The sequence below is a fragment of the Anthonomus grandis genome, chromosome 5 (assembly GCF_022605725.1).
Source record: "Anthonomus grandis grandis chromosome 5, icAntGran1.3, whole genome shotgun sequence".
Lineage (NCBI taxonomy): Eukaryota > Metazoa > Arthropoda > Insecta > Coleoptera > Curculionidae > Anthonomus > Anthonomus grandis.
This window is the reverse complement of record NC_065550.1, coordinates 36,513,798-36,529,495: the sequence shown is the minus strand read 5'-3', so window position 1 is coordinate 36,529,495 and position 15,698 is coordinate 36,513,798. Positions and strand designations below refer to the sequence as shown.

The window sequence follows — 15,698 nt, the reverse complement described above, 5'->3', positions numbered from 1 at the left end:
TTACAGCAAATTTAGTAGGTCATCAGTTGTCAGCAAAAGAAGTGGTAAACTTATTTTAATACTGTAAATTTAAAATATCTGTAAAAATGTGAATTTTTTGTTTTGTAATTTACTGCGGTCTTTTGTAAAATGTAAGCAATAATTATAGTAATTTTTAAGCAATATTACTAAAGATTTACTGTAGTCTTGTACAAGGGTTTTAATGCAAATTCAACGATTATATCCGTAAAAAATCCTGTAAAAAAGGTTAAGCATTTTTCAAAGACCCTGTAAATTTACTATAATATTTTTGTCTAAAAATTGCTGGTATGTTTTCTGTGTTTTTATTTTATATTTAGATATAATATATTTTTGCTGTAATATTTCTTAAATAAAATTCGTTTAAAAATTGTAGGATTATCCCAAACTAAAAGCTTTTATGAAAACATAAAAATATATTTCCTTATAGATTTATTTAAACATATCTTAACATAACAAATTTATTTTGTAGTGAAACAAACGATAAAAGATAGACTTAATGGAATTAACCTTAAAATATTAGGATTTATTAGGCTATAAACATTTAACATGCTTACATGCAGGAAAAAAAATATGGGCCCCTTATCGTGTTTGCTTTTTGAACTACATGTTTTGTTAAAGTAATGTTTAAAACCTTAATTTCACTAAGTTTATTTTTAATGGAACATATACTAAACGAATGTAGGTAAACAAAACAACGTAACCATCCATATTAATACAAATTTGAATATAATTCCATAACTTATGCGATTCCATATTTCTTGACTTTCAGGTTTGATGTTCTTAAAAAAAAAGAAAAACCGTAAGCTATTAAAAAATTATATATTTACAGCCTGTACTTACGTCAAATTGATAACAAAAGGTCGACAAATCTTCTTTAAAGTAATGTGCCAGTATCCTCAGTGACTGCAGCACGTTTTCGTCCTGATCTTCGTCAAAAATGGTAAACTTCTTATATTTTTTGGCTTTTTGGGTCAGCTTTGGAAAATGCCAAAATATAGCTTTTTTAGTAAAAAGCACAGGCCATTCTTTTTTAATACTCCTAATTGTAGGCGGATCAGTATTTGTTAGGAAATCTCTTTGTTCTGATTGAAATCTTCTTGTTTGTTTCTTCTAACAAATCTTTAAACTTGGTGTGGTCCAATACTATTAATAATTACTTTCGAATTACTAGCATCATTTTCTATTAGTGGTTTCAACGTTAATGCAGAGTCAAATGAGTTTCTTTTTGTGATTTTTTTTGCAGGAACGTTTGGTCTAATAAAATAACCCATTCTCTTGGTACCTCTATTCATATACCAATTTCGATCTTGCATTTGGCTTACTAAGATACAAGCTGCCTAACATTCGAATTTACAGGTACCTGTGAAGTTATAATAATGTAAGCAGGGACTTTTAACCGTATTTCAATCAGTTTTACGGGCTTCTGTAATTTTCGTGACGTTCTGTAAGAGTGCTGGATTTTTTAACCATATGGATTAATTTTTCTGCAAAATGACTATATCGACAGTAAAAAAGCTGTGATTTTCCTAAATCTAGTATCATTTAGGTTAATTTAATAAATATAGTAAATTCACATTCTGACATGGTTAATTTGCTCTAATTATAACAGTTAATACTGGTGTAAGATTGACGGACACATTATTTAGAGTGAAGCATTGATTCAAGGAATTTTGCACAATTCTGCCATTATGGGCTGAGCATCCGTCTATTTGAAACTAAAGTTCCTGTCTAGCGACTAAGGGGATTTCTTCCAGAAAGTCAACGAGGTCATTATTTAATAAATTTGAAAACCCATTGGAATTGAGCCGATCAGGAATTATTACAGGCCCGAAAAGGCGATCTCTCATTAATCCTATCCAAACATCGACACTTATCTCATGCTGAAAATGTGAAACAACAGTCGCATGAGGGTTTTCTGTATGCCATACATCGTTATTTCTTAAATTCATTATTCTGGCTCTTGTAAATGTTGCTTCATCTGTCCAAAATATTTGATCTGTTCCCCACTCTTGCAACTTATTCAAGTATTACCTACAGAATTGCAGCCTCACCTCACTATCCACTGGCAATAAATCCTGGACTTTTTTCAAATAAAACAGATGCAAATTTTTTTTTTTAAGAACTCTATGTACAGTGGAATGGTGAATCCCTAATGCAGCGCCAATACTATTAACTACTTTAAGTCGAAGGGAAAGTGTTTTAAAATCAAGTAATACATGGTTTGTGAATTTCCTTCTATTGCGGATTCATTGCCATTTACAAAAGAAGGAAAACCTGCCTTTTTTCTTAAATAATGAATATCGCGATATGTTATTTGTTTACGGCTTCTCTAACGGAAATTTGTGAAGTTGTTGTGTTACGGAAGATAGATCTACAAGTACTTACCGCATTGGTGCTCAAAAGATCAAAAAATATAAAATTTGAAAATTTTCATTTTTTGTGGTTTTGCTCATGATATTGCTGTGAAAACAAATAGCTATCACAAAAGTAAGTATATCGATGAAAATGCATATTAAATGCAGTAGTTTTTGCTGAAAAAAAAACATGTCCCTATTTACCAAATTTTAGAAAAACGACAACGAACAAGATACCACTAATTTTGCGCATTTCCCAAATGTTACATTTAACCTCTGATAACACCCGGTATAAAAAATTACTCAAAAACTTAAATATACCGATCTTATAGCAAATTTAATTCTCCTTCAGATGGTATATCTAAATTTTATGTGGTGGTAAGAATAACGGAGATATTTTTGTTTTTTATGAAAAAAAACAAAGAAATTTGAGAAAATCAAAAAATATTATACGACTTTTTTGTTGCAAATGACTTGTTTAATCACCTCTTAAAGTTTGGCGGTTTTTATAGTACACACCTTGTATACAAACTTTTCATCAATCATTAAAGCCTCTGTCTTAAGACCTGCAATTGTTTATTTTAATGCCTTTTTATAATTTAGTTTTAAAAAAATATATTTATTTGAGAATAAAGAATAATAAGCGAAGATCCTATGGTTAAAATGTAATCATAATCAAATGAGTTAAATTAAATTTACCGCACTAATTAGACTCAGACGTACGACCTACTCATTTTTTTTTCCGTTATAGTAGAGTCGTCCTTTACAAGTAATTAATTTGTAATTTCCTTCCCTTTTACTATTTCTATATTTATGATGAATCTTATGTATTATTGTGAACAAAATAATATGGTATTTTAATTTTAATAACTTTAACCTGTTCACGATTTTTGTTAACAATAGACAGAGCAACTGATGTTGGGGGCGACCGTCTGCAACAGGAATTTATTTTGGGACAAAATCGAAAACGTACAAATACAAATCGTAATCGGACTCTGGTTTTAGGAGAAGCGGACTTTCGAGGTGATGAAAATTTCGCAGGTTCAGTTAATAGGGAATATTTTTATCTGGGACGTGTTAAAATGGGAGTGACCCCTGGTTTTATTGAAGAGCACATTAAAAACGGTGCCCTCAGATTAGGGACCTTAAAGTAGAATTGTTGCCAGTTAAGGGTGAGACTATTTCTTTTAAGATAAGCATCAACGGCGATTGCAGGGATGATTTTTTAAGGCCGGATAACTGGCCTAGAGGGGTTATCTTGCGACAATTTTGGTTAAATAATAAACGCAAGATAAATTTTCATCAAAATCAAATGAATCAAACCATAATTTAGTGCGGGATAGCCCTTCTGATTCAGGTGTTTGCGTGTATTATGCTAATATAGGTGGTATGAGAACTAAAATAAAAGATTTTCAGCAGGCACTTAGTTGCTGCTGCTATGATATTGTTATGATTGCAGAGACTTGGTTAACATCTGAATATTCAGATGCTGAAATTAGAGTACCAAACTATGATTTATATAGATATGATCGTCAAATGGGTACAAATACTACCAAGGCTCGTGGAGGTGGTGTATTGATTGCGGCTAAAAAGAGTTTATGTACACATAGAATTGGTATCCCACTTGTTGTGATTATTTATCAGATCTATTTGACTTTTACAATTGACAATCAAAGCTTTGTTGTTGGTTGCATTTATATACCATCTCCCTCTCCATTTCAAGCCTATTTAAGCCATTGTGAATCCGTTGAACATGTATATAGTAGATATTCAAGTAGTTTGTTTGTCTTGGCAGGTGATTACAATTTACCACATGCTAGATGGGAGAATGATGATCTTGGTTTGGTGGTTGGTGGTTGTCTGGAGAATGACAGAGAGTCTGTGCTTTCTCTGGCCAACTGCTTTAGCTTCTATAACTTTTTTCAGGTAAATGGGGTTTTAAATACCAACGGGGTTGCCTTGGATCTTGTATTTAGTAGCTAAGATTTAATTAGTGTCAAACGTGCAATAGACAAGATTTTTAAGAATAACTTGCACCATACAGCAATTAGTTTTGACCTTTGTTGTGCAGAAAATTCTGATGATATGATATATGAGGAATATTTTTATGATTTTGGTAAGGGAGATTACATAGCAATTAACGATTGTCTTGCTGGTATAGACTGGAATCAATTGTTTTTGGGAGAGACATCTATTGATCTCTCAGTTTCAATTTTCTATAATGTGATATACTCCACAATGGAAAGGTTTATTCCTCTAAAGAGGTACAAAAGTTCTTCTTTTCCATGTTGGTTTTCTTCAGAGCTTCGCAGTTTGATCATAAGAAAGAAACAAATTCACAAAAAGTTTAAAATTAGTGGTCAACAGCAGGAATATGATGAATTTGTATTTTTGAGACATCAATGTGAGTACTTAAGAGAGTTGTGCTATCAACAATATATTAATAAGGTGGAAATGAATCTTGCTAGCAATCCGAGGTACTTCTGGTCATATATTCGAAATAAAAGAACTGGTTTTAGCCTTCCCTCCAGAATGACATACAATAACAGGATTAGTATGAATATCTCGGATACTGTAGATACGTTTGCAGAATACTTTTCATCCGTCTATTCGGATGAGCAAGTCACTGACATACCATCTTTTGATTTTGATAAATCAATTTGTCTGAGCAAGTTTTAACTCTGTCAACGCAGGATGTTAATGAGGTTATTACTTCCTCTAAGAATAAGCTCTGCGCTGTGCCAGATGGGATTCCGGCATTCTTCCTAAAGAAATGTGTTTGTGTTCTTACGAAACCAATACTGTTCATTTTTAACAAATCTCTAGGTACTGGTTCTTATCCCACTCTCTGGAAGAGAAATTTTCTAAAACCAATTTCCAATTATCGGGCTGTGTGTAACCAATCTGAGTTGCCAAAGCTGCTTGACTGCCTGGTCAGTCATAGGATTGCCTGGAGTTTTAAATCTTTATTTAATCCTGAGCAATTTGGATTTATAAAAGGCAGATCTACTCATGCTAATTTGCTGATGTATGTCAACTACCTCTACCGCAGCTTGGAGAAGGGACTTCAGGTTGACTGAATATATACAGATTTTTCCAAGGCTGAGCTGAGGGTTAACCATGGGGTACTCTTGCAGAAGCTTAGGGCTTTAGGTATTGTGCGGCCTCTTCTTCAGTGGATCTCAGGATTCATCAGACGTAGAACCGAGATTGTTAATCTTGGAGGGATACGTTCCTCTGAAATTTTGGTGCCATCTGGGGTGCCACAGGGCTCTCACTCAGGCCCTGTTTTGTTTTGCCTCTTTTTGATTGATTTAGTTTGGAAACTTGAAAATTGTCGTGTGCTAATGTTTGCTGATGATGTGAAGCTATTTAGGCCTATCACATCCCTTTCCGATGCTGTGCTCCTGCAAAAAGACCTTAATTTGTTCTTTGATTGGTGCCACTTGAATAGAATGTCCGGCATGTCCCTTAATATCAATAAGTGCCATAAGATTACTTTTTCTAAGCAAAGAAACCCTATTGCTTTTCTTTATAAAATAAATAATGTAGCAATTGGTGTCAAAACAGAGGTTTCTGACTTAGGAATATTTATTGACTCCAGGTTGTCTCTTAAAAGTCACATCAATCAGGTGACTGGTAGGGCAATGAAAATGTTGGGTTTTATCCAACGGTCTACAACTGATTTGTCTTGGTTTACTTTTAGATTACTTTATTGCTCTCTTGTTAAGCCCATCATCGTCATATAACTGCTACATTGAGCAGATTGAAAAAACTCAAAATAAATTTTTAAGGGTAGCTGCTTTTAGATGTGGTTACAGGAGACAGGAGTATTACTATCAGTGGGTCAGGGATAACCTGAACTTACCCACATTAGAGTCACGAAGAACATTACTCGACTTATGTTTTATGCATAAGGATTTAAATGCTACTATAGATTGTCCCGAGTTATTGTCTCTTTTTAAACTTAGGGTGCCTTCCAGATTGAATAGACAATCAGAAATATTTTCAGTCCCATTCCACCGTACCAATTATGGTATTAATGAGCCAATTACACGAATGGCTCGAAGTGCTAATGGTCTGTCAGGACAGATAAGCATTTTTTGACTCTAGGATTACATCTTTTAAGGGGCAGTTAAAGAATATTATTTCATAGGGGCTTTAATTAATTAACTTATCTACACCTTTCATTGATAGTTTTATATCTGAATATATATGTTTGTATGGGTATGCTATGTAACACTTTTGTAAATGGATTCCATAAATAAATAAATAAATAAATAAATATCAGTATCTTCCTTTTTACGTTGAATATGTGTTTTTAAAAAATTCATTTTTATTATCCCGATAATAGGGTAATCCTGAAGATAGCATGATTGTCATATTCAAGTTTCAACTAGAATTACAGTAAAAATTTAAAAATAGTCAAAATAAGGAATCAGATCTAACATTTTAATAAAAATTGAATATAAGCTTTAAATTAACAAAAAAAACATTAAATGCAAGGAAGTTTAACGGCTAAAATAGTCCTATTTTTTTAACGTCCTTCACACGTGTGCGATACCGGAAAGCAGTAGTACTACGGCAATTATTGAATCGGTACCTAAATCTCATGCGAGATAATACCGAAGTGCATCACGTCTTTGTCGATTTAATGAAGGCTGATTGGGGTGTTCCTTATATCAACATCCTTTACTTCATTTATTACTAGGGTAAGTCGAGCCCTTTTTTCCTTTCACGTTAAATTGTGTCTCTTCTTATTTTGTTTCCATTTTATTTCACTCATTATATAGTCACTAAGGGTGTGCGTCGTAAACAGAAGGATCACCTTATTTCAGTGTGACTGGAGCAGCGTTCCTATTTTTTTACAGTCTGGCCTTGATAACTTGATAAATAGTTAAGATCGAAATAACCTTGATTTAATTAATTAGTAATTAAACATATATTATAAACAGGCCCGAAACATTTGGTACGGTTTTTTTTTGGACCTATATATTTAACAGTGTTTGAATCTTCTGGAAATAGTGTTTTTCTCGCTTGGTTTGTCAAATTAAACCAGAAAAACCTCACTTCATTCCAATACTTTTCTAATTATTAAACTGAGTTAAGGATATATGAGATGATATCATATCTTTACTCTAATTTGAAAAATATTGTTAAAAGTGTTCTGTCCAAAGAAAGAGCACCTTTTCCTCATTGTATTCATATATTAACGTTTCTTGTACCTCAAAAACCCTGTGAGTTAGAGGCAATTTTGTCCACCAAGCACCTTCAAACTTAAACTTTTAAACCCTAAATTGCAACATCAAAATTCTCAATCACCAGTGGCTATTTCCGGGGGCATAACTTGGGTACCACTTGAAATATTATCATAATTCTTTAAAACCAAAACAAAGGAATCTCTGAGGATTAATTTCATGGTAAAAACGTCATTCTGGGTTAAAAATTTCAGTGATTATGGCAATTTTACTACACTTACCACATCCTTCTTCGCAACTGTCTGGACCGGTTTATCGTGCACCGGCGAGACGTCAACTGAGGAATTAACACTGGATTCGTCCTCCTGTTCCCCTTTCAGAATCGTGGTGGTCTCGATCCAGGAGTTGTAATACCGCACGACGTTCTCGTGGTTCAATCTGGACAAGAGCGTGACCTCCCTCACGATTTTCTTGTTTAAATTTTTGTTGCGCGGGTTTAGTTTGATGCGTTTTATCGCGTAGCAGCCTCCGTCCAGTTTGTTCCTTGCCTAAAAGAAGGAATTATTTTTTTATACTTAGTGTCCTAAGAAAACTTTGTTAGTGAGGTTAAGTTTGAGTAGCCCTAGGCTAGACTTCGCCAGTTAATAAGAATAAAATTTATTTATGTAAATTATTATAAATATATTTGGTATTTTTAGAAGAAATGACTTAAATCGATGCAATAGAAGTCAAGATATTAGAATTCTTATTCCAGGAGTGCCTGTAAGAAGCAAAAGACTTTGTCTGTTATTGAAAAATGAATATCTTGGATTCTCGTAGACAATATTTAAAAATTATTAATTTATGGACTAGTCTGAAGGCTCTTTTAGTCTTTTTTGAAGAAATGACTAAAATCGATGAACTAAAAGTCAAGATATTAAAATTCTTATTCCAGGAGTGCCTGTAAGAAGCAAAAGACTTTGTCTGTTATTGAGAAATGAATATCTTCGATTCTCGTAGACAATATTTAAAAATTATTGATTTATAGAGTAGTCTGAAGACTCTTTTAGTCTTTTTTGAAGAAATGACTAAAATCGACGCACTAAAAGTCAAGATATTAGAATTCTTATTCCAGGAGTGCCTGTAAGAAGCAAAAGACGTTGTCTGTTATTGAAAAATGAATATCTTCGATTCTCGTAGACAATATTTAAAAAATTATTGATTAATGGACTAGTCTGAAGACTCTTTTAGTCATTTTTGAAAAAATGACTAAAATCGATGCAATAGAAGTCAAGATATTAGAATTCTTATTCCAGGAGTGCCTGTAAGAAGCAAAAGACTTTGTCTGTTATTGAAAAATGAATATCTTGGATTCCTGTAGACAATATTTAAAAATTATTAATTTATGGACTAGTGTGAAGGCTCTTTTAGTCTTTTTTGAAAAAATGACTAAAATCGATGCAATAGAAGTCAAGATATTAAAATTCTTATTCCAGGAGTGCCTGTAAGATGCAAAAATACTTTCTCTGTTATTGAAAAATTAATATCTTGAATTCTCGTAGTCACCATTTAAAAATTATTGATTTATGGACTAGTCTGAAGACTCTTTTAGTCTTTTTTAAAAATATGACTAAAATCGATGCAATAGAAGTCAAGATATTAGAATTCTTATTCCAGGAGTGCCTGTAAGAAGCAAAAGACTTTGTCTGTTATTGAAAAATGAATATCTTGGATTCCTGTAGACAATATTTAAAAATTATTAATTTATGGACTAGTCTGAAGGCTCTTTTAGTCTTTTTTGAAAAAATGACTAAAATCGATGCAATAGAAGTCAAGATATTAGAATTCTTATTCCAGGAGTGCCTGTAAGAAGCAAAAGACTTTGTCTGTTATTGAAAAATGAATATCTTGGATTCTCGTAGACAATATTTAAAAATTATTAATGTATGGACTAGTCTGAAGGCTATTTTAGTCTTTTTTGAAGAAATAACTAAAATCGATGCAATAGAAGTCAAGATATTAGAATTCTTATTCCAGGAGTGCCTGTAAGAAGCAAAAGACTTTGTCTGTTATTGAAAAATGAATATCTTGGATTCTCGTAGACAATATTTAAAAATTATTAATGTATGGACTAGTCTGAAGGCTATTTTAGTCTTTTTTGAAGAAATAACTAAAATCGATGCAATAGAAGTCAAGATATTAGAATTCTTATTCCAGGAGTGCCTGTAAGAAGCAAAAGACTTTGTCTGTTATTGAAAAATGAATATCTTGGATTCCTGTAGACAATATTTAAAAATTATTAATTTATGGACTAGTGTGAAGGCTCTTTTAGTCATTTTTGAAAAAATGACTAAAATCGATGCACTAAAAGTCAAGATATTAGAATTCTTATTCCAGGAGTGCCTGTAAGAAGCAAAAGACTTTGTCTGTTATTGAAAAATGAATATCTTGGATTCTCGTAGACAATATTTAAAAATTATTAATTTATGGACTAGTCTGAAGGCTCTTTTAGTCTTTTTTGAAAAAATGACTAAAATCGATGCACTAAAAGTCAAGATATTAGAATTCTTATTCCAGGAGTGCCTGTAAGAAGCAAAAGACTTTGTCTGTTATTGAAAAATGAATATCTTCGATTCTCGTAGACAATATTTAAAAAATTATTGATTAATGGACTAGTCTGAAGACTCTTTTAGTCATTTTTGAAAAAATGACTAAAATCGATGCAATAGAAGTCAAGATATTAGAATTCTTATTCCAGGAGTGCCTGTAAGAAGCAAAAGACTTTGTCTGTTATTGAAACATGAATATCTTGGATTCTCGTAGACAATATTTAAAAATTATTAATTTATGGACTAGTCTGAAGACTCTTTTAGTCTTTTTTGAAAAAATGACTAAAATCGATGCAATAGAAGTCAAGATATTAGAATTCTTATTCCAGGAGTGCCTGTAAGAAGCAAAAGACTTTGTCTGTTATTGAAAAATGAATATCTTGGATTCTCGTAGACAATATTTAAAAATTATTAATGTATGGACTAGTCTGAAGACTCTTTTAGTCTTTTTTGAAAAAATGACTAAAATCGATGCACTAAAAGTCAAGATATTAGAATTCTTATTCCAGGAGTGCCTGTAAGAAGCAAAAGACTTTGTCTGTTATTGAAAAATGAATATCTTGGATTCCTGTAGACAATATTTAAAAATTATTAATGTATGAACTAGTCTGAAGGCTATTTTAGTCTTTTTTGAAGAAATGACTAAAATCGATGCACTAAAAGTGAAGATATTAGAATTCTTATTTATTTTTATATAAAATGGTCTCAAGGGTTATCACAAAAGTGTATCACACACCACAAAGAGTGAAATATCTCTAAAACTACTAAACATAATCAAATGAAAAAAACAGGGTATTATTCAACGAGAACCGCTTTACAATTGTTATGTTGATTCCAAAGATTTCATCCAGAAGATTTTAAGTTATGCAAGTTTTTGTGTCCACTAAATCCAGTCCAGGAACTACTGTACAATTCTTAGTACAACACATAAATTTGTACATATTTAATAAATAAATTGTATACCTTTAAAACGTCCCCGAAAGCCCCCTTTCCGAGATGTTCCAGGATCTCGAACTCGTTCGAAATCCTGGACTGCGTGTTCCCGTTACCGCTGGACAACCTCGAATGGGAAATTTCCGGGGAACTGTTACGTTCCGGTGGAAGTTCGTTCGGGACATGTAAGGGGGACAACGGATTCACCGGTTTCTGGAAGAACGGATGGTTTAGCAGCTGATTGGCCGTATAACGCTCTTTTTCCTCCTTGTTCAGACACCTAAAGGCATTGATTTATCAGTAAAATGTCTCTTAGCCAAAAGGGTTCATTACTTAATTAAAAAATCATAAAAATCACTCTGTATATGGGTAGGAATCTCGATGTTATCGTCGTCGGGTGCCTCCTGACCCAATATTTTCAATACGTATTTTCCAAAGTCGAAAATGTCAGTCTTCTTATTGTAGGAACCGTGTGACGAACGAATCAAGTCCGAGAGTCTTTTGTAAATACTGTAGTCGGACACTTTGATGATGCCTGAAAACTATAATATGTACAAATAAATAGCATAAATGTATCGGGGTGCCCTTACCCTTATCGTCAATCCTAATACAACTGTCTCCGAGGCTCTTGTGCACGACGTTGTTCCTGTGAAGGTACTCCAAGGCGGTTAAAATGTCTTTTGTGACACATTTGAGGTACTCGAGGTCAATTTTGAGGTTCTGAGAGGTGAGTAGGGCGTGATAGTTGGGCACTAAAAAAAAAGGAATACTCATAAGCCAATAAAATGCAACAGAAATATTACAACTGCTAGGGATAAGAAAGAGCCTTATTTTACTTATTCCAGGCAGTCATCGATATTCCTTGAATGTTAGACGATATGTTTTTGAGCTGCCTGGAAGCGTAAATCCATTGTCCCGTACAGCACAACCATAGACGCGAGTTGTATCGGTTAGGAGAATAGAGAAGGTAATTAGACATTGCGCCGAGACAAATCCCTGTGTGGTACAACACCAACCTCGGCGCGCGGCAACGTTGTCATAAATCACGCCACAATTAGTTGACGAATGCGCTTGAAGAATGAAGAGTAGGGTAATCTGTGGAATGGAGTTGGTAGATGTTGTTACAGTTTATTTTCGTCAGATACATAAAGAATAAGAAAATAAAATGAATCTAAAATGTTAGCGAAAGCATAGCTCGATTATAGAACTTTAAGAGGGAATTTCTAAGTTATTCTGGTGCTAAAATTAATAAAATAAACAGTTATCATTTCAGTATTAATTCTATTTTTGATATCAATAATTTTCAACCCTCATGATGAAACTCAAATTATTATTCATAACATTAATTTTTTTAATTGTTTTGACTTCACTAATGTCAGAAGTCATATCCTAGCCAATAAGATCCCAGCTCATTCTCCTATATCCCTACTAAAACCATTTTTGGCGCGAAAATCTTTGACCTCTAGGAGTCTTGAAGAACAAGCCTTTGAAAAAGGTTGTTTCTTGGTATTTTTGCCGATTTTACTCCAATGAAAAGTTGAAAACTCACCTTTTGGGTATTTTAGTTTGTGGATACTAAATGCCATACTGCAATAGTGCAGGATTATAAGTGGTGAAGTTAAATCCCAACTTTTTCAAGGTTCTTTGTTTAAGTGTCCAGTTTTGTGTTCCTGAGAAAAGGCCAATTCCATTGGTAAGTCCTAATATTTTCATTTGGCATCTTGGTTTATGATAATCTACACATTACACATGTAATTTAATATAAGTAGAATCACGCATACCGTTAAGTTTAACCATCAATGCTTATATCTACTTACTCTATTGGCGATTCCCTAATCTGGGTATTCTTCCACTTTCAGGCTTTTTTTTTATCCCCCGGTATGGTCTTTATCCACTATTATAAGAGGTAGAAATCTCCACTCATTTACTCCAATAACGTCCACAACATCTACATTGACATTTACTGTTAAACCGATCCACCCAGGTCCCCCATCGCAATCATGCAGCCCTTTTGGAGCCAGGTTTGATCAATGTTTGTGACGTATAGTGAACCATGCAGTCAGTAAAACAACCTAACCAGTAAACCAAAGTCCTATCAACATTCATAAGTTTTACTGTAGTATATTAGAGTAAATACTAACCTCAAAATTACATTGTTATCACTCTCATTATTAGATTTTACTACCACACCGTTGTTTTGAATAGTTTCATAATAACTAGGTGCATATTAGTTATTTTATTAAAATAGACCGTATAGATCTTGTAAACTGGATAAAAAGGCCTATTTCGAAAGTACTCACGCGAACTTTTAGCCCCAAACAACATAATGTGAGATTTTAGTCTTGATATAGACACTATATTTAAGAAGGGCAACATAACTTATTTTTAAAATAATATGTTTGATTATTAACTTTTCTTTTAATATAGATTCACTTAAAACTGTCTGTTCTTCCTTGTGAGATTTTCTTTCAGGTTTATAGGTATAGTGCTTTTAGTAATTTCCTGTTTTCTTGGTCATCGGGATTTTCTTATCCATCTGGGATAAAACAGGTGGCGCTTATATTTTATTGATCTCTTGTTGAATCCACGCCACTCTACCAAAGTGGTTAGTGCTAGTCGGCTTCCCTTTGAGAAGATCCCCTGAGCTGTCTCTATAGTCTATAGTAAGTCTCCCTCCTTCCATTGGTTCCCTTGTACCCATTTTCTAACCCTCACTTCCCATACCTTTACTCTCCTTTTTCCTTCCTGTTATTATCCATCCCTCCATTCAAATTTCATTTAATCCAAGTATAATTAAAGCGATATTAAAGTAATAAATTGTTATTGATTAATTATAATTATTAATTCTTAATTTTTTTATTATTTTATTTAACCTATTATAATTGTTTACTTAGTCAGCTGTGTATTCATTACATATTTAAAACGGCAGCGTGTATTCGTACATGCAAAACCATTGATTTTGTGTTGTCTAGTTAACCTTATTATTTTTCTACTGTGTTTTCGTGAGTTCTTTGGTAAGTAAATCGTAACAAAATTAATTTTTCACCTGTTATTTCCATTTAGAGTTCACCAAATGGCTGAAAAAAATACAACGGACATTCTAAATAAATTATGCATATAAAAATGATAAAAGTTGTAACTAATGAGCAATTTACAGTCGCTTTGCAATGTAAACTAGTAGATGGAGAAAATTCTGAGGAGCAGTCTGACAATTGGGTATCAAAATTTTCTGATCTGAGTCATAGCAACTGGATTACTAAAAGACGTTTTGCAAATCCTACACGATACATATTTCGAAAAATATATGCATGCCAGCATGCAGATGTAAATAAGGTAGTTGTGCGGCGAAGGGTAGATTCTAGAACCAGAAACAAGAAATGTGGCGCAACTATTGATCTTAAATTTAAAAAAATAAGTCGGGATACAATTAGAAACGATTCTTTATTAAAGGAAGGAAAAAATGTAATTATAAACATTAATTTCTGCCGTTCTCATAAAGTTCACGTTGCAGAAGCTTATAGCTATTTAAGAATGAATAATAGTACCAGAGAGACATTTATATCATATTTTAAATCTGGAATGACGCCGTCTGCTTCTAGGGTTATCATGAGATAAAAATACTTGAAAACGAGGAAGGCGATATTTTTTCCAATGAATCCAATGCAAAGACAAGTAAATTATCTTTACGATAAATGGCGAACATCTGAATATGGTAGTCGTGAAGAGACTAGTGTTATAAAGGTACTGCATTCAAAAATTTCAGAATTTGAGAAAGCTGGTAGTAAAGTATTTTTAAGAGAAAATCCTCTTTTAATAGTTATTGTTGCCCCAATTATGCAACGAACTGTGGCTGAAGAATTTTCCAATGAAATTGTTTTTATAGATTCCAGCGGGTCATGTGACCAAACAAATACATGTGCCACCTTTATGTTTACAGCCAGTAAAATTGGGGCTTTACCTGTTGCCTGTATACTACACACAGCTCAAACAGAATCAAACTACGCATTGGCGTTTTCTGCAGCTGAAAAAACACTGGAATTAAGCGGAAAGGCGTTTTGTCCCCAAGTTATCATGACGGACGATAGCGCAGCAGAGCGAAATGCATTAAAAGCTACATTTCCAACTTCTAATCTATTACTCTGTACATTTCATATATGTCAAGCCCAGTGGAGATGGCTATGGCAAAGTAATCATAATGTTCCCAAAGAAAACAGGCGCATTATTATGCAGATGTTCAGAGATGTATTATATTCTACTACACCGGAAGAAGCTGAAGACAATTTCTGTGCTAATAATAATTTGGTAAAAGAACACTTTACAAAGTTATGGGAAAGAAAATTAGAATGGTGTATTACCTACAGAAGCAAATTACTTACCAGAGGAAATAATACGAACAATTATACGAAAGCGTCTATTCGTATCTTCAAGGACGTCATTTTAGAACGTTGCAAGGCTTTCAATAGTTGTGCACTGGTCGATTTTATTGGTACCACGTTTGAAAACTACTATAAACGAAGATTACTAGAATTTGCAAACTCGCGACGACCCAAACATCAAATAGATTACAAAAAATTTTGTGTGAAAGCAAAACACATTGAAAACAT

General features: G+C 33.1%; 1 protein-coding gene and 1 long non-coding RNA gene across 3 annotated transcripts in view; both read right to left on the bottom strand.

Annotated features, from left to right (window-relative positions):
* LOC126735947 (eIF-2-alpha kinase GCN2) overlaps window positions 1-15,698 on the bottom strand; it is a 62,573-nt gene that overhangs the window by 43,220 nt on the left and 3,655 nt on the right. For both annotated transcript variants that reach the window (XM_050440073.1, XM_050440072.1), the window contains exons 7-10: window positions 11,685-11,846; window positions 11,428-11,629; window positions 11,125-11,374; window positions 7,855-8,121 (exon numbers count right to left, since the gene is read on the bottom strand). In XM_050440073.1, the coding sequence (XP_050296030.1) occupies window positions 7,855-8,121; window positions 11,125-11,374; window positions 11,428-11,629; window positions 11,685-11,846 (881 nt within the window). The remainder of the gene's footprint in view (window positions 1-7,854; window positions 8,122-11,124; window positions 11,375-11,427; window positions 11,630-11,684; window positions 11,847-15,698) is intronic.
* LOC126735950 (uncharacterized) lies at window positions 11,853-13,251 on the bottom strand. Its single transcript, XR_007660559.1, has 3 exons — window positions 12,912-13,251; window positions 12,644-12,830; window positions 11,853-12,189 (listed from the first exon to the last, which is right to left on the bottom strand). It is a non-coding gene; the product is annotated as an uncharacterized LOC126735950 (long non-coding RNA).